Source organism: Eretmochelys imbricata, chromosome 8 (genome assembly GCF_965152235.1).
Source record: "Eretmochelys imbricata isolate rEreImb1 chromosome 8, rEreImb1.hap1, whole genome shotgun sequence".
NCBI classification, from domain to species: domain Eukaryota; kingdom Metazoa; phylum Chordata; order Testudines; family Cheloniidae; genus Eretmochelys; species Eretmochelys imbricata.
Window position 1 is genome coordinate 98590300 of NC_135579.1, and position 23896 is coordinate 98614195.

General features: G+C 41.3%; 2 protein-coding genes across 2 annotated transcripts in view; one reads left to right on the plus strand and one right to left on the minus strand.

Annotated features, from left to right (window-relative positions):
* Positions 1 to 430: 430 nt before the first annotated feature.
* Positions 431 to 6033, minus strand: CDKN2C (cyclin dependent kinase inhibitor 2C). Its single transcript, XM_077825058.1, has 2 exons — positions 5781 to 6033; positions 431 to 2390 (listed from the first exon to the last, which is right to left on the minus strand). Exons 1-2 carry the CDS (start codon positions 5907 to 5909, stop codon positions 2010 to 2012), a joined length of 510 nt encoding a protein of 169 aa, XP_077681184.1. The 5' UTR covers positions 5910 to 6033; the 3' UTR covers positions 431 to 2009.
* A 6598-nt stretch (positions 6034 to 12631) lies between these two features.
* The window catches only part of FAF1 (Fas associated factor 1), a 305001-nt gene continuing 293736 nt past the window's right edge, over positions 12632 to 23896 (plus strand). Inside the window, exon 1 of the mRNA XM_077823839.1 lies at positions 12632 to 12993. Coding sequence (XP_077679965.1) covers positions 12949 to 12993 — 45 coding nt within the window. The 5' untranslated portion in view covers positions 12632 to 12948. The remainder of the gene's footprint in view (positions 12994 to 23896) is intronic.

Below are 23896 nucleotides of genomic sequence, written 5' to 3' on the forward strand. Positions count from 1 at the left end.
TTTAAATTAAAACTGGATGCTTGTAGACCTCAGGAGGGAGATCTACCTTAGCAGATGGCATAGAAGCAAGACAGCTCCACAGATGAACTTTGCCTTCGGATTTAGGGAACGGTTCCCTGTGGGTGTGGGGGAGAAAGTGAGAAAACGTAGTGGAGACTCAGCCTTATAGCGAAACGATGAAGCATGTGAATGCCTAGTTGTAAAGATGGGGAAAGAATGAGGACATCACGCAATGTTTTAGGCTGAGTGGCAAAGTGACAAGGCCATTCTGTGAGGACCAGCACGGGTTTGTTTGTGGCCATGTAACCCTATCGGATTGTGAATTGCACTCCAAGGTTTTAATAACTCAAAATATGTTTCTTTTAGTAATCTTCGTGTAATTTATTGTGTAGATTCTTTCATAAAACGTGCACCACATGCTCCATCCTATTTAGGTGATTGATTTACAAATTATTTATGAACAAAAATTATAACATTGAAAATGAATGCACACAGCTCCATCTGTCAGAGAGGTTTTTAATCAAGAACACAACAATGTGACAGCGAGTGTATAGTAAACATGTGATAAACAGTTTCTGGAAAAAAAATTTTTTGTTTTCAAACAATGGTTATTGATTCTGGGGGGTAAAACCTTTGCTGAAAAATTAAAATAATCTTAACTAAAGTATATTCCCCCTTTCAATGCTATTTTGTTGATATTTGTAAATGTGTTCGTTTTACATTGATTTGATTCCATCTCTTTAATTCAGTTAAAATGTTTAGAATATTAAAAATAAAGCACTTAAACCTGCTGATCTGCCAAACGACTAACACCACCTATAACATGGTATAAAATGTTGACAGTAAACTCAGTCCGACAAGGTGCTGAGCATCGTCAGCGCCCATTGCATTCATGGAGGCAGAAGGCGCTCAGCGCCGCGCAGCATCGGACGGTACGTGACTGTGGGTCTCCGAAATGCTCCCAACCATATTCAAACATTAAAATATTGTCAATTAAAATATTCAGGGTTGTGTTGTGTTTCACGTGCAAGCGATAATATAATGTTATGAGAAGCAAACGTGATTCCCTCTAAATTCCATTGTATTCAAATATCCACGTTTTGTGAGATGCAGCATAAGTAAAATGATTAATTAAAATAAAAAGTTTGGTGGAAAGCAAATATTTCTTAGATAGAGTCTACCTTCTCTTCGATTGTGGAGTGACCAGAAAACTGGGATCTCTCTGTTGGTATCACAGCCTTATTATACCCTTTGTCTGCTGCTTGTTTTGAAACTAGGAAAGTGTATTGTTCCGTGCACAGAACAACCAAGCTTAGCTGTTTTAACCTCTGGCAAACAAATAAGCCACTTACATTGTTGCTGTTAATCAATTTCAGAAGCAGATTTGTGAAAGATTAAATACAGTGAAAAAGAAAAGTATAATCTCAATCTAGAAAGCAAATTACCTAGTTCTACAAGCTCTTATTAGTGTCCAAATGCAGCTATTTCCTGACACTTGTAGGGCCCCATCCTGCTGTCTTTACAGGCCAAACGTCCTTTAAATTCAAGCGTTGCCTGAACCACAGGCTACACCCTTTAATGTCCTGTTTTGTCAGAGACAGTGCTTAAAATTGTGAAGCATGATCTTGAGAAAAAATATCACAGTAAAACATTTTTTAAAAGTAAATGTCAGAAACATAAAGCATTTTAGCATATAGCTTGTTTAGAATTAGTGACCTAAAACAAACGAAGAAAGTGTACAAATATACACTGCAAGAACTAAGCAAAAGCGATCAACATGTGTCCATGTTGTGTCTCTTCTAGCATTGTGCGGATGGCAGGTGCAGGGCAATGCTGTTGGTGTGATTTGTAAATATATTCATTTGCTACACAGTCTACACCTTTTCAGTTTCACCAGACTTGCACTTATTATTTAAAGAAGAAGAAGAAGAAAATAAGTTGTAATAAATGTTATTAAAAACAAGGGCTATACGCTTTGATGTCCAACTAAGAAGTTGTCCGTGTTTGATTTAATTCATGTCTGCCGCTTCTGCCCTTAAACTTCTGCCTTCCATTAGTTTAACTACATCGTTCCTCTTGTACAGCTTAGCCAAGTCGTAGGCAGTGTCTCCCTTCTTGTTCTGATGTTCCACCTTGCTTGCTGTATGCTTAATAAGGAATTCCACTACTGGGAGGTGGCCTTCTCTAGCTGCCAAGTGCAATGGCAGGTTTCCGTCATTATCCTCAATGTTAACATCAGCGTTAAACTCCAGTAAAGTCTGCAGCGTGTCCAGGAAACCCGCTCTGGCTGCATCATGAATTACAGCGAACCCTGTACTGTCTTTCAGATCAGGATTAGCACCTGTAATTAGCAACCTCCTGGCAATTTCAGGATTTCCAAGTTTCATCACCTAAAGAGGAAAAATAAGAGTTTAATACTCCAAATAATATTAGAACTACTCGTTTCACTCACTTGTTTGAGAATCTTCATTTTTCTATTTGAGCTTTGTCACTGTTGGAAACCTATTTTACCTATGCAGAGGAACCCCGGTAGAAAATTGATGTAAGAGTAAACTTAACTTTCCAATTTCTACACTAGCCACAGTAAATTTACGAATAATTCTATTCTTTCAGTGAGAAATATATTTCTATCTCACAGGAGATTAATATCAAAATGAGCTAGTGTGGAATACTGAGGTTATCATGCTTTTTTATAATGTTGCCTTCTATCTCAACTTTTTCGTTGCTAAAATCTATATATAAATCTGTTTAATTTACCATAAATATTGAGAAACTTTAATTAACTTCTTTAAACTCATTAAGTATAAGATGGATGACTTTCTGAGGCTCTGATATTTATGCTTTCAGTAACACAAAATGTAGGATAAACTCTCCAGTAAGTGTTTAAATTGTCTCTTTCTTGTCATTAAATGTCAGTATGACCTTATAAATGTGCCGTAGTTCTATATATAAAGAAAATAATCCTTCAACGTTTTCTGCAAGATCTGTGCTTCATTGTGTGCTGCCCAAAATGGAGAACTTAAGAGAGATGACCTAAAGTTCACATAAGTTCTTGTAAAACAAACATTTTTATCTCATAGCTTCAGAATTTCTGTCTAAGCAATCTGTCAGTGTATGTTGTTAAAAATAACACTCCTAAGAAGAGCGATCAGTGTTCCTAATGATTCTTTTTGTTAAGTAAAACTTTATTTCTTTAACCTTGTCTGATCACATCATTAACCTATTATAACTGAGCACACGGGCATCTCTGATTAGGGGTTTGAGTGGCTTGGCCTGACCCCAAAGTTCGCCAGAACTTCTGTCCCTTCAGTCTTTAAAAGAATGAAACAACATAGATCGTTTATAATTTTCCCATGTTACAGTCTATGTTTTTTCAAGACCTAGTATTCAACTACTCTAGCAAGGAGACAAATTTATTATCAACATCAGATAAGGGAAAAATACCTTCTTTACTTCTTTAGAAATTTTCAACCGATATCTTGAAAATCTTGCAAAGAAGCTTTCTTTTACTAGCATAAACAAGGATTACAGTTACACTAATGTCACCACAAATTACAAATTCTACAAGGCAGTTGTTGAAAGTCTGCTGTTATTGAAAAATAAATGTGTATTAGGCTTTGTGAAAACGGCACATATAAAATACATATTATTATAGGATAGGGTAGGGTTGGGATTGGGGAAAGGTTATCTGTGATAAGAGATAACTGAATGTTTCCTTTACATTACCTGCCATACCTTTCAATTCTGGATAGAGATTATAAGAGGTACGGCTATATCTCTGGAAAATAAGTGAGGGCATCCTCCTCTTTTTTCCCCCTTTTTTCTTATTGTTTGGTAAATCCTAGGCGTATCTGTTATTCTTTCGGGGAGCCCATCCTCGATTCCTTGCGCACCCTAAAACTTCAGTGTGATACAAAAGGTAATGCTCGTCGGATTTAGGATACAATTGTGGCGTCAAATATCAGTGATATTGTAATTTGGGGGCTGGGGTGTTTTGGGGGGGGGGTAAGAGAGATCTGTGGAACAAACCTGAAGGAGGTGAAACTCAATATCTGAGGCCTGCATGAGTACGCATCGTCAAAAAGAAAAAGTGCGGAGGAAAATATTTATAAGTAGATTAAATTAGCATAACTGCACACGAAAATACAATTTCACTTTCAGCCGGCTCAGTACCGAGTGAACCACATTGGAGACTGTTGATTGAAAATATTCTTGACCTCTGTCACCTACCCAGAGCATGTTTCAGGTTTATGCATACTGAAAATAAGTAGACAGACAACTCTGGTTTGATTAGTGTTATGGTTCACTAAATCGGTGATGATTAAGCTGCAATAAAAGTAGATATGATCAGATGTATGCTCATGTTTAAGATAGCTGGGTGCTATGCCACGGTGTAAAATATTTCCCAGTGTAAGTCTGTTGATCGCTATTTTTGTAAAGCCCTATATTTTACTGCAGCGCAACTGAATTTTTCAGCCTAATTTTAAGGATAAAAAATTTGGCAAAGCGTTTCCTGATTTCCTACAGAAGTTAGTCTGTGTGAGGTTTCGATACAAGGTCTTTCATTCTCTTATAAGGTGTCTGCAGTGTCACCCAATCCCCTGCCTATGTGATAATAGTAAAAATAGTGCAAGGATAATCGTATAGTTCTTGCGTTTAACTGAAACAGAAAAATAAGAATGATTATTGTGTTCAGACAAGAATTTCCTCTTTTCCAGATCCTGCATTTTGATTTTAAGCCAAAGACCCAGTAAGTGTCTGGATTTCAGTTGCAAACAACACAGTGCATGAAAAGAACATTTCAGAAGTGAACAGTAGTTCGTATTTGAAAAGAGAAACAAGTTTTTAAAAGTGTGAACTTAAACAAAACAAAACTATGACTCTAGTTTCACATTTCCCTACACAGTGTACAGTATAAATAACCACAGAATTTCACCCTAGTTAAAAATAGCCAGTTTCACGTTTTCATCTGTATTCTAACATTTTCGCCATCATTTTGATGATCTTAAGAGAAAAAACTTTAATCGGTTCCAATATTTAGCGGTTGGATCGGTTCCAACTACTGCCTCTAAATCTAAATACTGAAAATTAGGACGTACAATCGTATGGCCTCCGAAGTGAAATCTTTTGAGTTCATCCACTAGTGTCCGGTTTGAAAATACTATTTTTATTCAGCCTTAATTATGAATGGGTAGGCAAGTGATTCAGACTGAACTCTAACTCCTTCGCCTAACTGTTGCTGTACCGCTAAAGGTACTCAGTGCCAGGGCAGCATGTTTCCACATGCAGAAAGGTCATTCGTCACAAACACCCTATCAAGGAAAAGTACCATCCACTCCAGAATAAATACTCGAGAAAATTAATGTATTTTTCTACCCTATGTTTTTTTTTAAAAAAACAACACAAAACCTCAAATAATAATCCGTATGTGTTTACAATTCTTCTATGAAACAGTGCTCAGCTAGGATGGTTTCTTTTCATCTCGCCAACCTTTTCTTTGCCTTCCTTCCCCTTCCCCCAATAATAAAATTGGATGAAACTCGCAATCTATTTGATATTGAGGATGATCCCGGTTTAAAATAATGGTTTTGGGCCAGTTGTATTTCAAGTACGTCATTTTAGGGAGTTAGAGCCACTAAAGTTATAAAATATGGCAACCAACTAGGTTAAAACAAATACAGAAATTTTGTTACACCCGCCTATTTAGAACCTTGTCTTTCTGCAACGCGGGTCACGTAGGTAGCCGTGATGAAATATTTTCTCTCTCTCTGGATACCAACCTGCAGCGCAGTCCTCCCAAATCCATTTTGGGCATTGACGTTTACATTCGTTTGCAACAAATTAGTAAGTTGCACTAGGTCCCCCCTTGCAGCTGCGGACGCCAACTCGTTCCCCAAAGGCTCGGCCATTCTTTAGGGTGACTGACGATCGAAAAAAGGTGAGTTTGGGGTTTTTTTTAACCAGGCATGACATCGGAGACTGACAGAAGGACTGGGATGGTTAATCTTCTGGAGTAGACCTTGTAGTAAATACTCGTAAAAAACTGTTTGCCAAGAGCCCGCCCCTAAATTCACACGTGATTATTCAGCAAAACTGCAGCTCCACTTGAAAGAATATTTCTTTGCTTCTACACGTAGAGTAACTCACATTAAGGACTTGGGCCATTTTAAAGGGGAGCTATATTAATATATAATATCTTATATATGTTACAGATAACATATATACACATACCTAGGAGGCTAACTCAGACGGAAGAAGAAAACAACCCACCCTTATTCAAGTCGAGATTTGAGACTCAGCAGGAACAGCTTCGCCGAGAATTCTTCGTAAGCCGCATGCATCCACTATCGGTTGGGGTGCCCCCCTTCATCGCGGGCAGCTGCGTTTATTCCAAGCCAAGTATGCAAAAAAGGAAGAAGAAAAAAAAAAAAAAGCCAGCCAAGGGGAGACAGCAGGAGGCTGATCCGCGGCACAGCTCACACACTAGCTGCCTTCACCCGGACGGGTCTCGGTTTCAGCGAATCTTCCCGCAGAGCCCCGGCGGAGAAGGCGCCCGGGGTCCCCAGCGGCTGCCGCCCCAGGCGCAGGCTCGGCGGCCCCCAGCAATGGTGGCTCGGTGCATTCAGAAGGGCGCCGGGTCCTGCGGCGGTCCGAGGGCGGCTGCATGCCGGTGCCAGCGCCTCCGCCAGGGCTCAGGGGCCGGAGGAGAAGCCCAGCGGCGGCTCCATCGCGCCGGCCGGGGCGATCTCCGAGGTCCACAGCGGCATCACGGCTGCAAGCCGCGGGGTGAGCCCTTCCCGCCTAGGGCTCGCCGTGCCGCAGCTCGGCCCCCTGGGCTCCGCCGGCCCTTCGGATCGCGGTGTCCCTCTTTCGCTCCCCGCAGCGAGCGGGCCGGGAACAGGGGCGGGAGGAGGCAGCGGGTCTCCGGGGCTGCGAGGTGACCCCGACCCCCCCTCCCCCGCCCCCGGAGCAGGGAAGCGCAGGTCCGGCTCTCCTGAGCCCAGCGGCGGCCGCGGCCGCGAACCGGCGGTGCCACCGTCCCAGCCCTGCCAAGCCGCCGCCGCCGCAGTGACAGCCGCGACTTTCCTCCTCGCCGGGCTCCGCCAGACCCGCCGCCGGCTGCCCGGCCAATCGCGGCTTCTGTCGCCCCCCGACACCCGGCCGGTTTCTGCCTCTCTCCTTCCCCTTCCCCGGTTTTAACCTCATCAGCTTTTTTTGAAAAGAAAAAAAATTTGAGCGCTTTTTGAGTTGAAATACCCGCCCACCTTGTAACGGCAGAGATTTAAGGAGGCCCGGCGGAGTTGCTTTGCCGCCTCCAGGCGAGCAGGAAGGCCTGCGTCGGCGCACACCCTCCCCTTCGCCTTCACGCACCTCGCAGGCCCCAGCAGCCCCGGGCAGCGCGCTGAGCGGCAGTTTGCACGCTTAGCCTCTTGGTTCCCGTGTGGCATCCAAGGTTAAAATCATGCCCCAGAAGAACAACCCCCCTCCACCCCCCCACCCCTCAGATTGCCTTGCAAGAGGGCCGCTGGTGAGGCCTAAAGAGGAGATTCCCCTTGACACTGCTGCAGGGCCAATCCCTAGGACCCCAGGGCTGTGGAAAGGTGTCTGTGGGCAGGCACCCCACGCTGTTCCTGCCACACTCTCTTGCTGTAATATCAGGGCACTAGTTAAGGACAGAGGTGCGTGTCCATAAGCAGCCTTCCAGTGGGCAGTCCATAGAAGGGTCACCGGGCCCGGTCCTTTTTCTCATTCAAGTAAATGTGGGACTTGCCCCTGAAGTCAATGAGAGCAGCATCGGGCCAACTGAGTGTAGCGAGTATCCCGAAAGGAGGCAGTTTCCAGGTCCCCACACTAAGGCTTGCTCCCTAAAGACAAGGTCATGGCTAAAGGGTCAATGTCAGATGATTCTGACTGTGAACAGCGATAATCCAGGGCAGAAAGCTTTGCTTCTCTTGTCTCTAGCATCCTCGAAAAACTGAAAACTGCCATGTTCAGTGAAAAATACACATGGCTATAATGGAAGAAATGCGGGATCCACTTGTATGTCAAAGGAGAAGGAAGTAGCGATGAGAGGGAGTGAGGATTTTATTGCCAGAGGTGACTAAAATCATTTGAATTGTAAACGGTTTTAAATACTGAATTGCTCCAAAATCAGTGAGCCTTGGAAGCCTGAATTCCACACAGGTCATCGCTCTGAAAAGTATGCTGTACTTCGCATCAGATTCAGGACTCCCATATAAGTATACCGAATACGTTCTTTTGATAAATACTCTGTCAATCTATTTTCCATGCGTAAGCAAAGCGTTCATTTTAATACACACTCTGGCTAACTCAATGAGATGTTAAATGGAGCTGTTTAGAAACAATACCAGATAATTAAAGGAGCCGATCCTGCACTCACTTCTAGGCAAAACTCCCATTGACAACAATGGAAGTTTTGTATGCGTAGGCAGCGCAAATGCGGGGCCTGATTTAAGATACCTAATGCTAGAAATATAATTTGTTTTTAAAGGTTTGAAATGTAGGCAGTCAAAAAGCAAGTTAAAAGTACTTAGAAGTACTGCTTAGGCATCTGAGTCTCCTGGCAAAGTTCTGTGGCTTCACAGCCACATTTTCCTATTTTGAAAATGTTTTTCTTTTCTCTGTTTTGTGAAAAAATGACACAAGCAACAAGGGAAGCTGATGAACGGGCTGATACAGTGAATAGCACAGGAAATAGTGAAACTGACTATCCTCACATTGTTGTCAAATGCACAAAGCAAACAAGATGAAAAAAGCACATACTTTTACAAATTCTGTTATAACAAACCTAGCTGTTACAAGTAACAATAGGGAGTAACAGTTTTCTAGGCAGAAGTGTGATATTTTAACTACCTTCAAAGTTAATTCCAGAAATGTATGTTTTCAATAACACTGCTTTTCTGAAAACAGGCATTATATTACAATATTATTTAGGAGAGGCTGTTTCATTAGGTAGCTTGCAAATACATTCTGCGCTAACTTACACCTAGTTCAAGTCTATTAACTTTAATTGAATGATATGTAGGTTAAGTCATTGCAGAAATTGACCCATAAATACGATATTCTTTTACTAATCTTTGTATACGACACTTAAGAAGAATCCTTCTTTTGTTAATAATTTCAGCTCACAGAAGTGACTGGTCATCGTCACAAAAATAGTTTACTTTGAGACACTGAAGGCCTCTCTTTTTTTTTCAGCTTAAATTGACCAGGCAGAAAAGTAGCATCATACCACCTGCTGCCTTTTATGTCCTTTTAAAATGTCTGTAGGAAGGAGCACGTTGTTTTTAATTAATCACTGTTAACAATTACAAAGAGACATATCTTTTAAAATAGAAAGAGCTGTATCAGCGTCCAACACAACAGTAAAAACAAAAACAAAAACAACCACCCCAAACCCTCTGCAGACAGATATAATCATCGGACATCACACGGGAGAACTGCAAACATGTACCCACCTGACTTCCCTACCTTCCAAGTACCATTTATAATTTATCCAGTATGTATAGGAAACACCCAGTTTGGGAGTATTTAAGAGTTGTGAGGGGAATAAACGAAGTTATTTATATTATTGTAATCTGGACTGCAACGTAGGTTTAGCATTTTTCATCTTCTTAATCATTTTGGTCCCGATCCTGCTACTTATTTAGCTTAAGATGGATACTTTTCGCTTAAAATATTGCTTTGATAAGCACCAGGTAACTAACCTTTGACTACAGCTGATGGACGTGAGTAATATTGCAGCGCTATTTACTAAACTACAGTTTTAAATTACTGACAGAAAATAGCTGGCTTTAATCCAATTTACAAAACTTGCCTTTCAGCCTTTATTATAGTTACTCTGTAGTAATATGTGGGTAGATTGGTTTATAGTTGAGTATATACGGTCTCTGGTATCGAAGCACATAGTGCGTATAGTACAGACTTGTCCGTAATGTCAAGCAGTGGAAAAAGGAGATAGTGTGACAGTAATAGCTGTGTCATCTATACATTCTGTAAAGTTAAACCAGAAGGATTAAACTAACAAGGTGTAGTAAATCTCTACTGCAAAACCAGTCAACGTGAATTGGAACAGGAGTAGGACAAAGTGGAATATCCAGTTTGAATGACATATTTTGCTTTCCACCCCAAGTAGGGCTTTGATATTGTTATAGTTCACCTTGACATTCTAAAACGATTGTCTAGTCATATGAAACAAACCAAAGGCATCATAAAGATCACAGTTCTTATTAGCATCTAGCAATGTGCCTTAATAATTCTATCTCCTGCTATCTTACTGCTTTGTTGTGGGCAAATGGTCTAACCTGCAGACAGATACAATTAAACTTTTCGATGTTCGTCTGCAGCTTGTAACTTGCATGTAATGTTTATTTCCCTAAATCACCCTCCCTTTCTTTAATGGCTTCCATTGTGACTTATTCTTTCTCTATTTTCCCCTCCCCCCTCCTCCCTTTTAGTATCAGTCCTGCCATTATTTTTCTGATGATCAGCAGGAAGCCCATATATTCTGAACAGGCTTGTATATATCGTCTTACAAACGCGAAAATAAAATCATTCAAGAACTAACTTTATGTATCTTAAAATAGAAAAGAATATCTAGAATCGCAAATATGTTGTAATGTAGATCTTGTCCATCGTGTAATGTTAGGAAGGCTGTGTGACTGATTCTGTGTTTGACCTTAGGTGGCAGCGAAGTAACTAGAAATTATGCAGGGGGTGAAATAAAACAAATTGGATTAATTAGCCAGTTAAAGAGTCAAACTGTGTATATAGCCAGAGGAGAGATGGAAAACATTAGGGGACATATATTGACAAATAACAAAGAACGTTGAAAACTAGGACTTGCATAAATATTATGAAACAAGTTTAGTGATTATATGTGATGGAGCTGAGACCTAAAGTGCTGTTGTGGGAAACCTAAGAGTAAGGGCGGGCTATTATGCATATTAACATCTGTTGGGTCATAAACCTATGAAACCTATGTCAAATTGGTTGTTTCCCATATGAGAGGACTTACAAGGACTGAGAAATTAATCTTGCACACCTAGCCATCCCTTTTCTTTTTTTCTCATTAAAAGGAAGTCACTGTTTGCCCAGTGTATAAAAAATCATGTACTGTCAAAGGAAAAGGAAATTATGTTTAAGGAACAATTAATCTGGCTTGGAGCTGAATCACTGTATTTATATATGTCACAATGAAAGCACCTGTTTTGTTTATCAGTAACAATCTGTTTATATACAAAGCAACCAGATATTGTGGTACAGAAAGGCACAACTATCTCAGTGCTGCATTAATCATAACCACAACAGATATAGCTAAAACACTTCTATGGGTGTTCTCTTTGAGAGAGGCATTTCTATGTAGGAGTGTATTTGGAGGGAGAAATGGTATCTGGCTTAGGCCTCAATGGGACAATAATGATTTGACGTTTCATCCTGTGATTCATAGCTCCACTGAGTTACACCTTAATTCAGGCACACACAGTAGTTTACAACATAAAAACACCTAGGTCTTTGTCATGCTAGATGGGAACAGGTAATCCAGGTCAAACTGGTGATTGCCAGAAAATAGGTATAAAGAAATACCCTAATCACCCTACCGATGAACAATTGTTTCAAACGTGAAATAACATTCGTCATTAATATAGAGCTGTGTCAAAATGCCAAGCAGAATTAATGAAGTTAAAATAAATCAAGATATTAATTCTCATTGAAAAATAAAGCAGTCATTCATAACCGGGGGAGCTACTTCAAAGGGGGCTTTTAACCCTCAAATGACACTGAGACAGAGAGAAGATGGTGAGGTAATAGCTTTTATTGGACCAGCTGAGAGAGACAAGCTTCAGGTCTGGGAAAGGTCCTCGGAGCGTCACAGCTCAGTACAAGACTGAACAGACGCTGAACTATCTGTATCATCTTGTATTTAGCGGTCACCCTATCAGTACCTTTCCTAGAGCTGAAGACAAGCTCAGTGTGGCTCCGAAGCTTGTCTCTCTCACCTACAGAAGCGAGTCCAAGGAAAGCTATTACCTCATCCCCCTTCTCTCGCTATAAGCCTGGCACCCACAGGGCTACCCCAACCCTGCATGCTGAGACTCAGGACTGTAGGGCGACGTTTCCTTGTGCAACGAGGCCGACCATGACCTCAGGGAAGGCCTAAACGTGAGCCAAGTGCCCCCTAGACCTGCCAGGCTTTATTCCCTGGGTTACAGGGAGCGACTCCCTCCTTTGTGATCGTGGCTGGTTTTGAGGCCGGTTCTAAACGCCCCATGGCGCGGCACGATTTTGCCGTGTGCGTTTTGCAACCAGAGCCCCTTGCAGTCAACCCCCTCCCAGCGGCGCGGCGCGGAGCCGGGCCACCGTCGCAGCGTTCTCCGGCCCGCGGAGCGCCGCGCCCGCAACGCCCGCGCCCGGGGGCCCCGCTTCCCCCGGCCCGGCAGCGGCGCCAGGGCTTGGCGCAGCCTCCGCGCGCTGCCGGAAAGACACAACCCCGCTCCCTTCCCCCCCCCCTCCGGCTTTTCTCCTCGCCGGCGCTTGACAGAAGGGTCACGTGGCAGCCGCAAAGCGCCTCTTTGCGACCTCAATGACAGGCAAAATGTGCGACAGACGCTTTGCGAGCCAGGGAGGAAGCAGCGCTGCCTCCTCCTCTCTGTGGCACGGCAGCGGAGGGCGCCGCTCGGAGGGGCTGGCTGCCCCCCTGCCCCTTCCGAGCCGAGCTCCCCCCTTCCCGCAGGCGCACGCCGGGGACCCCTCCCGTTCTCCGACGCCGGAGCGAGCCTGAGGAGCGGCCCCAGGAGCGGGGGAGCAGCAGGGGGATTGTCTCGGCTCGGAGCTCCCATGAGCTCTTAGCCTCCCCGCCCCGGTCCCCAGCAGCAGCAGGCTCCAGGTGCACAGTGCAGACAAGAGCCGGGGACCCGGCCGGCTGCAATGGCGTCCAACATGGACCGAGAAATGATCCTGGCAGATTTTCAGGTACGTTTCAACCCCCGCCCCTCCCCAGCCTCTCAGTCCCCCTCGCCCCTCTGCTTCTCTTTCTCCTTATTTCTGTGCCGCCCCCTCTTCGTGCCGGGGTTCGGCTCTGCGGGCGTGGAGCCCCCCGCCCCCCTCAGCTGTTCGCTCGTTTGTTTTACCCTGGTCAACCTGCCCTGCTCTCCGAACTCGCGGCGTGAGCCTGAGCCGCCTTTGAAACACGCGCAGATCGTTTCTAAAGGCACCTTCATCCCTGCCCCCCTTCCCAAACCTTCAGACAAGCCATAGCCTCGCTCGCCCACTCCAGGCAAAATCCTGGAAGATACAAAACTCATTTCTTCTCCCCGTGGTCACTGTGTGTAACCTCTTAGCTGTCAATAGGCCACTTGCTGTGCTGGAGATGGGTGCTCATCTCCATCATAAAGTAAACATCAAGCGCACTGGGACCATGGCTGCCTCCACCTGTGATAGCTTGATTGAGTAAGAAGTTTTTTTTTTTTTTTAATAAGAATGACGAAATATATATATTTGTAAAGAGAGAAACATTCACTGGGAAGTCTTTCACCATGCAAGGAAGTTTAAAAAAAAATCCCCAGAATACCTTAATTTCAATCCCAAAGCCAGTGTTTCCAAATGAAAGTGATATTTAACAGGTTTGTGGGTATTTAGTTAATCAGTTCAGTGTAGTAGCTTGGTAGCTTTATTTTTCTATAATGTTTCCTCATGAACAAGTTAAACAGGCATTTACTTCTCTCCCTTCTCCTTTTAAAGGATACAATAAACTGAAATTAGTTCTGAGGGTGTGTGTATGTGTGAAACAACTTGGAAAAGTGTCTTTCATTGTCTTGCATGTATTTGTTTCATGTATGTGGTGTTTTTTGTTTTTAATCTTAAGCCATGTCTATTGTTTGGTGCATGGGAAGACCTTAAATTAGCTCCCAGGATTGGGGCCTAGGCCTTTACCTCTAAATTTCAAAAGATTGAGCAGTTCACTAGGAACATAGCTTCATTTGGTGATTATATCTATTATTTATTTTAAAAAAGCTTTTTTTTTTACCTCTTCTTTTTGAGCGTGTGTATACATGTATGTAAACACACATTCATAAAGATATTCCTTAATAAGAATTATTCGATCATAACAAATACAATTTAATGTCTCTTCAAAAAATATTCTCCTCTGCTGAGGTGCGTACAAAAAAACTTGATAACGAATAGGCTGCTGGTGTCATGCTGATCAATTCTGTCTCACTGTTCCCTTGTACTCCTCTGTCTGTCTCTTATTTTATACTGAGTCTCTGCCCCAAAGAGTTTACAATCTATCTCTTTGTTCTCTGTTTGTACAGTGCCTAGCACAATGAGACCCTGGTCCTGGGGTAGGACTCCTAGTTGCTATGGTGGTAATAACTATACGAGTAAGCAATCTATGATTGTTTATTGCTGTGACAGGTTGGGTCATGTTCTTGACAGGAATGATGGGTGGATATTTTCCTTTTGTAGGACTTTGAGTATGTGACATTGATACTTGTTTGTCTACTTTGAAATTTTAATAGCTCTACAGGCAACCTACATTTTTTTGATATTTGGAGTGAATAGTACTGTGTAAGGAATAACATACCCTATAAGGAGTACTTGTGGCACCTTAGAGACTAACCAATTTATTTGAGCATAAGCTTTCGTGAGCTACAGCTCGCTTCATCGGATGCATACTGTGGAAACTGCAGAAGACATTATATACACAGAGACCATGAAACAATACCTCCTCCCACCCCACTCTCCTGCTGGTAATAGCTTATCTAAAGTGACCACTCTCTTTACAATATGTATGATAATCAAGGTGGGCCATTTCCAGCACAAATCCAGGTTTTCTCACCCCTTCCCCCCCAAAACACACACACACAAACTCACTCTCCTGCTGGTAATAGCTCATCCAAACTGACCACTCTCCTTACAATGTGTATGATAATCAAGGTGGGCCATTTCCAGCATAAATCCAAGTTTAACCAGAACGTCTGGGGGCCCCCAACCTGAAGCAAATACTCACCAACAACCACATACCACACAACAGAACCACTAACCCAGGAACCTATCCTTGCAACAAAGCCCGTTGCCAACTGTGCCCACATATCTATTCAGGGGACACCATCACAGGGCCTAATAACATCAGCCACACTATCAGAGGCTTGTTCACCTGCACATCCACCAATCTGATATATGCCATCATGTGCCAGCAATGCCCCTCCGCCATGTACATTGGTCAAACTGGACAGTCTCTACGTAAAAGAATAAATGGACACAAATCAGATGTCAAGAATTATAACATTCATAAACCAGTCGGAGAACACTTCAATCTCTCTGGTCATGCAATTACAGACATGAAGGTCGCTATCTTAAAACAAAAAAAAACTTCAAATCCAGAGTCCAGCGAGAAACTGCTGAATTGGAATTCATTTGCAAATTGGATACTATTAATTTAGGCTTAAATAGAGACTGGGAGTGGCTAAGTCATTATGCAAGGTAGCCTATTTCCTCTTGTTTTTTCCTACCCCCCACCCCCGACATTCTGGTTAAACTTGGATTTATGCTGGAAATGGCCCACCTTGATTATCATACACATTGTAAGGAGAGTGATCACTTTAGATAAGCTATTACCAGCAGGAGAGTGGGGTGGGAGGAGGTATTGTTTCATGGTCTCTGTGTATATAATGTCTTCTGCAGTTTCCACAGTATGCATCCGATGAAGTGAGCTGTAGCTCACAAAAGCTTATGCTCAAATAAATTGGTTAGTCTCTAAGGTGCCACAAGTACTCCTTTTCTTTTTGCGAATACAGACTAACACGGCTGTTACTCTGATACCTCAATTATATGTCATTAAGCTATAATTCCTTCAAAGGGTTCTGGTAACCCCACATACAACAGAAAATGAGTTTGGGCTCCAGGCCTGCAATCATATCCATGTAGGCAGAAACTGGCAGGACCTAACTGATGTTGCTGGAACTCCATGCTACTGCGAGGATCATGTGCATGAATCCAACTGCAGGATTGGGGCCTTGGTTTGTGCATCTTACCAGAGTCCTGAAACAGAACGCTTAATTCATATACACTTTGCAGATTGATTTTAATAATACTACTTTGGACTTATATAGCACCTCTTTTTTGGAGGATCTTAAAGCTCTTAATAAAGGTGTGCTGAATAACTGCAGTGACGGGTACCCTTATAAATGTACAGATAAAGGCAAGAAAGTATTACCTCAGTTTTAGAAATGGGGAAACTGAGGTACTGAGCAATTAAGCGGTACTTCAAATGAAACCTAATGAATGAATGGTAGTGCTGAGGCCAGAATCCAGATCTCCAGGTAAGACTATATCTCATAATGCCTTTTTTTTTTTTTTTTTAAAATCACCCTTTCTTCGCCAGCCTCTCATTTGTCTTTTGTATTTCAGTAGCCACGTATTGTGTTTCTGGCCCTCTTTTAATTTTTCCTGCTTCCCATGGCATGATACTGTTTACATTAGTTAAAGGGACATTGTCAATAATTTTTATGCCCAATTTGACCTGTATCTCTAAAATGCTATGAATTGGTGAGACAGCTTTGTTCTAAATATCTAGTGTTGATTTAAATTTGCCAGTCATTCACCAACAACTTAATAAAAAACAAAACAGAAGCCATTTTGGGGGGGGATTCACCAAAATAATCTTGTATGCTGTCTATGCTATATTTTCTGTTTTTTAACTAACACATATTGTTCTCATCCTTGAGAATAGTGGTGCAAGATATTTTGTTATAATACATTATATACACTGGAAACTATTAAACAAAACAATTATTTTCAATTTTGTTCAATTAGTGTTTGCTAAATGGGAAAGGATAAAATTGGGAGGGGATTTTTGTTTTTCAAACCTCTTCAAAAAATTACCAAGCAAAGGCCACTATCATAATTATTTTTAACATGGCAAGCACTCCCATCACCACAAAAATTCTCCATTGGATTCAGAAATTTTTATCATTGGGTGTTTTCGTTAGACACTTAGGGCATGATCCTGCTCCACTGAAGTCAATGGGAGTTGTGTTGTTGACTTCAATGGGAAGAGCACCTGATATTTACCATTTGACTATGGTTGTTCTAACTACTTTTGTATTCTACAGCACTAGAAAGAAAACATCTTGAGTTTTTTGTATTCTTTTGGTTACCTGATTGTGAGATTTACATGTGGTTAGATTAAGAATTGATACCAGTAGCTAAGAATAGGACTACTCAAATAGTTTTAGAAGGCACATGTTATGAAGAGAAACTATCTGAACTTGTAATTCTCTAAGAAGATATAAATGAGGTTATTTGTACACCACAAGTTGCATTAAGGTATCCTTTTCATTCAAACAGGTTGCATAAGCATCCTGCCTAACCTGTTACTTTTAGGCCCTGTTCCTGCAAAGACTAAGTATATGCTTAACTTTATATGCTGTGAGTAGTACCACTGACCTCAGTGGGATTATGTATGGTAGTAAATTTAAGTATGTACCAGCTTTCATTACTGTCATAAATGCAATTCAGACTTTCTTCATTCAGTATGTGACTGGAACATGGGGCAAACGGCAAAAAGTTAGCACTTGAAGTAGGTATCATAAATTCATTAAAAAGGGAATTGGATGTGCATTGCTAAAGGAGCTAATACAGGGCATATCTCCAGTTCATGTGGGAAATGGAAAATATTATTTTAAATTGCCTAACACAACAGGACTTTGATCTATGGCTGGGTTACCTAAAGAGCTACAACAACACAAATAATATAACTTAGAGGCTTCAATCAGAATCACGATGCCCCATATAAACACAGAGTAAAAGCTGGTCCGTCTTCTGAAGAGTTTATAGTTTAATTAAGAACTTACAATCAAATTAAAAAGGAATGTCCTGAATTTAAAAGCACAGGTGCTGGTGGGTAATGTGGTTCTCTCGGTATTCAATACAGTAACTCCTCGCTTAACGTTGTAGTTATGTTCCTGAAAAAATGTGATTTTAAGCGAAACGATGTTAAGTGAATCCAGTTTCCCCATAAGAATTAATGTAACTAGGAGGGGTTAGGTTCCAGGGAAAACAAACAATTTAATACTGGTACACAGCGATGATGGTTGTGAAGCTTGGTTGAAGTGGTGAGGTCAGAGGGTGGGCTATTTCCCAGGTGATGCCTTACTGCTAAATGATGAACTAGCAATTGGCTGACCCCTTAAGGGTTAACTCGTTGTTAACGTTACCCCACACTCTACAAGGCAACAAGAATGGAGGGAGGGGAGACATCATGGCAGACAGAGACACACACCCTGTGTGTGAGAGAGATGCGCATTTCTCCTTTGAGTACGCTGACCCCATTCTTAAGTACACTACCTTTTTAAGTTAATCAGCAAGCTGAGACTGCAGCTGCTGCCAGGAAGCTCCCTCTGTCCTGAGCCCTGTCATGTGTCCCCCCTGCTCTATGGAAGATTGGGTAAGCAGGGTGTAGGAGCAGGGGGGAGGGGGACACCCTGACATTAGTTCCCCCAGGACAGCAAGCAGGAGGATCTGGAGAGCAGCTTCAAGGCAGAGGGTAGGAGCAGCACATGGCAGTCAGGGGAGGGACAGCTGAAGTGCTGGCAATTGGTAGCCTGATGGGCGGCTGCTGTACGGGGAACGGGGAGCTGATGGGGAGGGCTGCCGGTCCATCCTGGTTCTAAGCCCCTACCAGCTAGCTGCAATGGGCTGCTCTTCCTGCAAGCAGTGGACAAAGCAGGTGGCTGCCAAACGATGTTATAAGGGAGCATTGCACAACTTTAAACGAGCATGTTCCCTAATTGATCAGCAATGTAACAATGAAACAACGTTAACCGGGATGACTTTAAGTGAGGAGTTACTGTATTTCTGTATAACAGCTTTATTCAGCAAAAAAAATAGGCCTGCCATTTTGGCCCCAGAGATCGTTCTTCTAGGTTTCCATGGGTAGGATGTTGCATAGCATTAGTGTGATCTAAGAAGCAAACATTCTGAACCTCTTGTGGAGCTCAGATACTGACTCTGTTTGCAAGTAGGTGAGTGGCACAAATGCATACCTTTTCCTGTTGATGATCTCTGAAATTTGGGGTCTAGAAAGAATTGCTCCAAAGGCTCACTGGCCAATTTTAGTTTAATTTAAGTTGCAAATTTCCCACTGACTTCAGTGTAACCAAAGCTAGGTCTATACTACAAACTTTTGCCAGCATGGCTCTGTCCGTCAAGGGTGGAAGAGATGTGATCCTTGACCAACATAGCAGTCCCAGCAAAAGCCCCTGATGTAGACATACTTATATTGGCAAAACTGTGATCTCACTTGTGTAATTTATTTTGCTTGGAGGGAGGTGGGGGGTGGCTATTAGTGTTCTGTTCATATGGTATACTAGTATAGCTACACCAGTAAAGCACTGGTAATGTAGACCTGACCCAGGACTTAGCTGTTGTCTTTTTTTTAATTGTTTTTAAATGTTCTCTGGAGAATTGTTGGACTTGCAAGTTAGTACTAGGTGGTTCTATGCTATGTGATCTACTACCATGTGGTGATGTGGGAGGAGGGCATTGATGGACCTGAGGTTTCTTGTTGTCTCTCTTCTTGACTGAAGTAAGATGTTGAGAGAACACTGCTATTTACATATAGCATAGGAGGATTTCAGATTGTGTTTGATTAAACCCCTGAAAACTATTACACTTGATAGTTTTCTACATTTTTTAAAAAATTATTCTGTGTTCACTGTGCAAACTGTCTAGTAGTGACAAATTGATATGGAAGTTTTCTTCCATATGTGGTTTGATTGTAGGGAGCAGCTGGTGTTACCTGTGTTCCACACAGCTTGAGGTTCATATACAGAACCAATATACTTGAAGTCTCTGTGTACTTTTTGCTCTCTATGAAAAGATGTGGTGTAACAACTGGTAGAACTAGGCCCAGTGTAATTGAGCAAATCTTAAAAGATCCTTTTGCCCATCATGAGTAAGAAATTATTTTGGGAAAGTACTCTCAACTTCTGCAGAATCTAAGCTCTCATCTATTACTAAAAAAAATAAAATACAATTCTAGTCCTTATAGTTGCAAAGATAAATATCCAAAGGTGAATCACGTGTAACTGACGCAGTGCTTACATCCAAAATCTACAGACAAGACAAATCCAGTGCTTCTGTTGCTGTTCATAAACTTTTCTCAAGCTTCATAATTTTATCAGTTTCACCGCAGCTATTCAGAACCGCAGACATCAGTGAAAGTGTTAGGTAAATTTCACTTTGCTGCTGCTTGAAAAAGCTTAAATAAAGTTGGAATAGCAGAAATACACTCTCTCCTATGTCAGCAGATGAAAGGCTCTTGGATGGCGGTAGAGCATCAGAAATCCAAAACCTATCCTCCTAGCACCCAGGACATTGCAGGGCATGAATGGGAAGCATGCAGAGAGAATGCTTCTCCTCCCTACCAGCGGTTGGAAGGGGTGGGTGTCTTCAAATTTGTTGGGTTCCTATTAGCTGGAGGCTGATATGTAAAACAAAAGGTTGAGTGAATCCTGCTGGAATTGGAACCTGCAGTTCCAAGGATGCTAGGTACTTAAAATATCATCTAGATAAACATGATACTTAGATAACTAAACCGTTTCTTTTGGGTCTTGGTATAATTATGTAAGGACAAATAGTATGTTTATGTAATTTAACTAAAACCCACATTATTAGTTTCCTTCTGGGATTATTAAAAATAAAATCAGAGAACCTTTTCTTGTTTTACTAGTAAGTCCACACACACTGTATCACACTGAAGTTATAACTGAGAAAGTAAATTAGTTTTCAAAACAGTGTTTTCAGTTTAAAAGAAGACTAGATGCTGGCTTTTGAATTTTTTTGTTTATTTTTAATTAGCTCTCCATGTATTGACGCATTGGGCCAGATTCTGTTACAGTCACGCTATCATCAATGCAGGAATCTGGGGCAGAGGAAAGGTGGGAAGAGATGGCTTTAAGCCATTTTATGCACCTTCTGTATTTTGGCACCAGCCTTTGGTATAAATTTGAGCTACCTCAGGGCTGTTGTAACGTAAATTTAGCTGAAACAGCCTCCTATATCAAAAGTGTATATCTGGAGTGTAGTGTACTCCAGACATACTCCCTCCTACTCCTACCGTGCTGCTTATGTTAAGTACTTTCCAGCCCCCATCAGCTACAGCCCTGCAGAAGAAACTTTCCACCAAGGACACTGAAGACCTAGTAGAATTGGCGTCCTTAGCTTTCCTTCATGAGAGGAAGGATGGTTTAATACATTACAAGGACTAAGGATATCTGGATTCAATTCCTGTCTCTGCTGCAGACTTTCTGTGTAATGTTTGGCAAGTCACCTAATCTTTCTGCACCTCAGTTAAACTGTGAAGTGGGAGTAATGTTTCTTTACTTCCAGGGGATATTGTGAATATAAATTTATTAACATTTGTGACGTGCTCAGGTACTAGGCATTGAGAGCAATAGAAGTACCTAAGTACATTTTCTCCACTGAGGATATTGAAAAACAGAAAGGTCCCAGGAATTTTCTCTCTACATCTAGCAAAGAGTCAAAAAGCTGCTTACCATGCATGAAGATGTCTTGGAGATGACAAATCCACAAAGACCTTTTTCTTGTCATTGTGCAGACGTTTCTCTTGTCCAGCTCCCATTTTTGCCTTTTTTTTCCATGTTTTTGTGTATTCCCACAAGAGGGAGTTCTTTGAATTTCCTGTCACTCTACTCTTGGAAGGGGAGCCAGAGTATGAGAGGAGAGACTTCAAGATGCATGATGAGACCAACCTTCCTCAGCAGGACCTATACAATAAAGTATGTGTTCTCTGTAATAGTCATTCCCTGAAATCTCAACCACCTATACACAAGCCAGACTACTCATATTTTTGATTCCTACAGCAACTGTAAGATAGCCCTCCCTAATAATAATAATTAATATAATAATACGCAGAGCTTCTCATCCTTACCTCAAAGGAGGATCATTATTCATTACCTTCATTTTACAATATGTCCTATAGCTATCTGTGATAACTATGCTGCCTCAGTATATACAGACAGTTTATACAGTATGGTTGAATTAGTTACTGTAGAATCATAACTGCTGATTCTTTCTTTCCTAATTTTTATGTGCATGAAAACTTTCTAGCCACAATAGTGCATGAATGTAGTGTGGTGTGTTTCTCTTGTGACTTACTATCCATTATTTTTTCAGTCAGTTGGGGCAAGAGTTTGCTATCTAAACCTTCGCTCTAGTTGGGGTGTGTGTGTGCACACACACACAAATGTCTCTTCAAATGATTTTTCCCTCCAAAATTTTGCAGTTGTCAGGGTTTAGAGTTTAGCATTCTAACAATTGCCCACAAAACTCCAGTTTTGGTAAAAGGGACAACTTGTAAGTCACGCTTGTCTGAAAACTTTGAATCTAGTGTTGCTACAAGTGACTACTATATTTCTTTCAGTTATAGTAATATTAGGTAACTCCCTCCTTCCATTTTTCAGTTTTTGTGCATTTGAGAGCACTTCGTGCATAGTTTTACTGTTTGCCCCATAAAATCAGATTCTCCCTTGTTGAAAAGATCATTTAAAAATGAATAGCAGAGTTGGAAAAATCCTTATACATTTTTAAAAAAACACCTGGAGCAAATAAAATGCAGAGCATAGTATTTAAAGGGTGTGCTATCAGAAGCCAGACTTTTTTCTTTTTTAAAATCAATTTAACCCCACACAGACAAGCTATTTAAAGTGTTTTTGTAAGGATTTCAGGGATGATAGTACAGATTACATTTTGTCTATGGATGGAAAAAAATTTGATCTCTAATTAATTAAATTCTAATTAGTTCCTGTTTTGTATAAAGATTATTTTTAAGGTCAGAAGCTACAGCACAAGCTTAGAACTTCTGAAAAGAAAGAACTGTAGACAACCTTAAAGTACTAAAATTTATACTTATGAGTCTAATGTATATAATAACTTTTCTTTCCCTGCTTACTGCTTCAACCCTACATTTTACAGCTCTGGTGCTGCTAGGGAGCAGGAACAGCATTGGGACTGGTAACTGAACACTTTGGTTTGCAACACAAATGTTTTTGTTGATATTATTAGCACTAGAAATGAAATATGAAGAGCGACTACAAAAGCATATTGTATGCTTAATGTTCTTTGGCTTGGTTATTGTGATCGTCACTGTCTGCTCCCAAAACCTTGCTTGTATTATCTTTTTGTTTTTCATGCTTTTCTGAAGAACCAACACTTAATTTGTTTAGATACTTTCATGTTCAGCTGAAGTCCTAAAGCTCATGTACTTCAGAACAAATTTAGTTTGATTTACTTGTAACCTCTCTGGTCTTTAGTCAGGATATGAATTAAAAGACAGAACCAGAAGACTAACAAATTGGAGAAGACTGAGAGTAAGAATAGTGTCCTTTTTAGAAACCTGAACAGTTGGAATGCTAATCTGTTACTGGTTTCAGAGTAGCAGCCGTGTTAGTCTGTATTCGCAAAAAGAAAAGGAGGACTTGTGGCACCTTAGAGACTAACCAATTTATTTGAGCATAAGCTTTCGTGAGCACCCGATGAAGTGGGCTGTAGCTCACAAAAGCTTATGCTCAAATAAATTTGTTAGTTTCTAAGGTGCCACAAGTCCTCCTTTTCTTTTTGTTAATCTGTTACTGTAACAACAACTTTGACTATTCATGGTGAGACTGGTTATTCTTTCCCATGCAATGGTAGATATTTAATTAGAAATACTATCTGACATTTATAGAGATGAATGAGAATACTACATGATTTGTGTGCATTGGCGCCGTAGTATGAGAAACCATAGTAATTCACCCTGGAGCACTAATTCAACTTCAGAAAGACGTTTATGGTGGCTTCCTTACTAAACTTG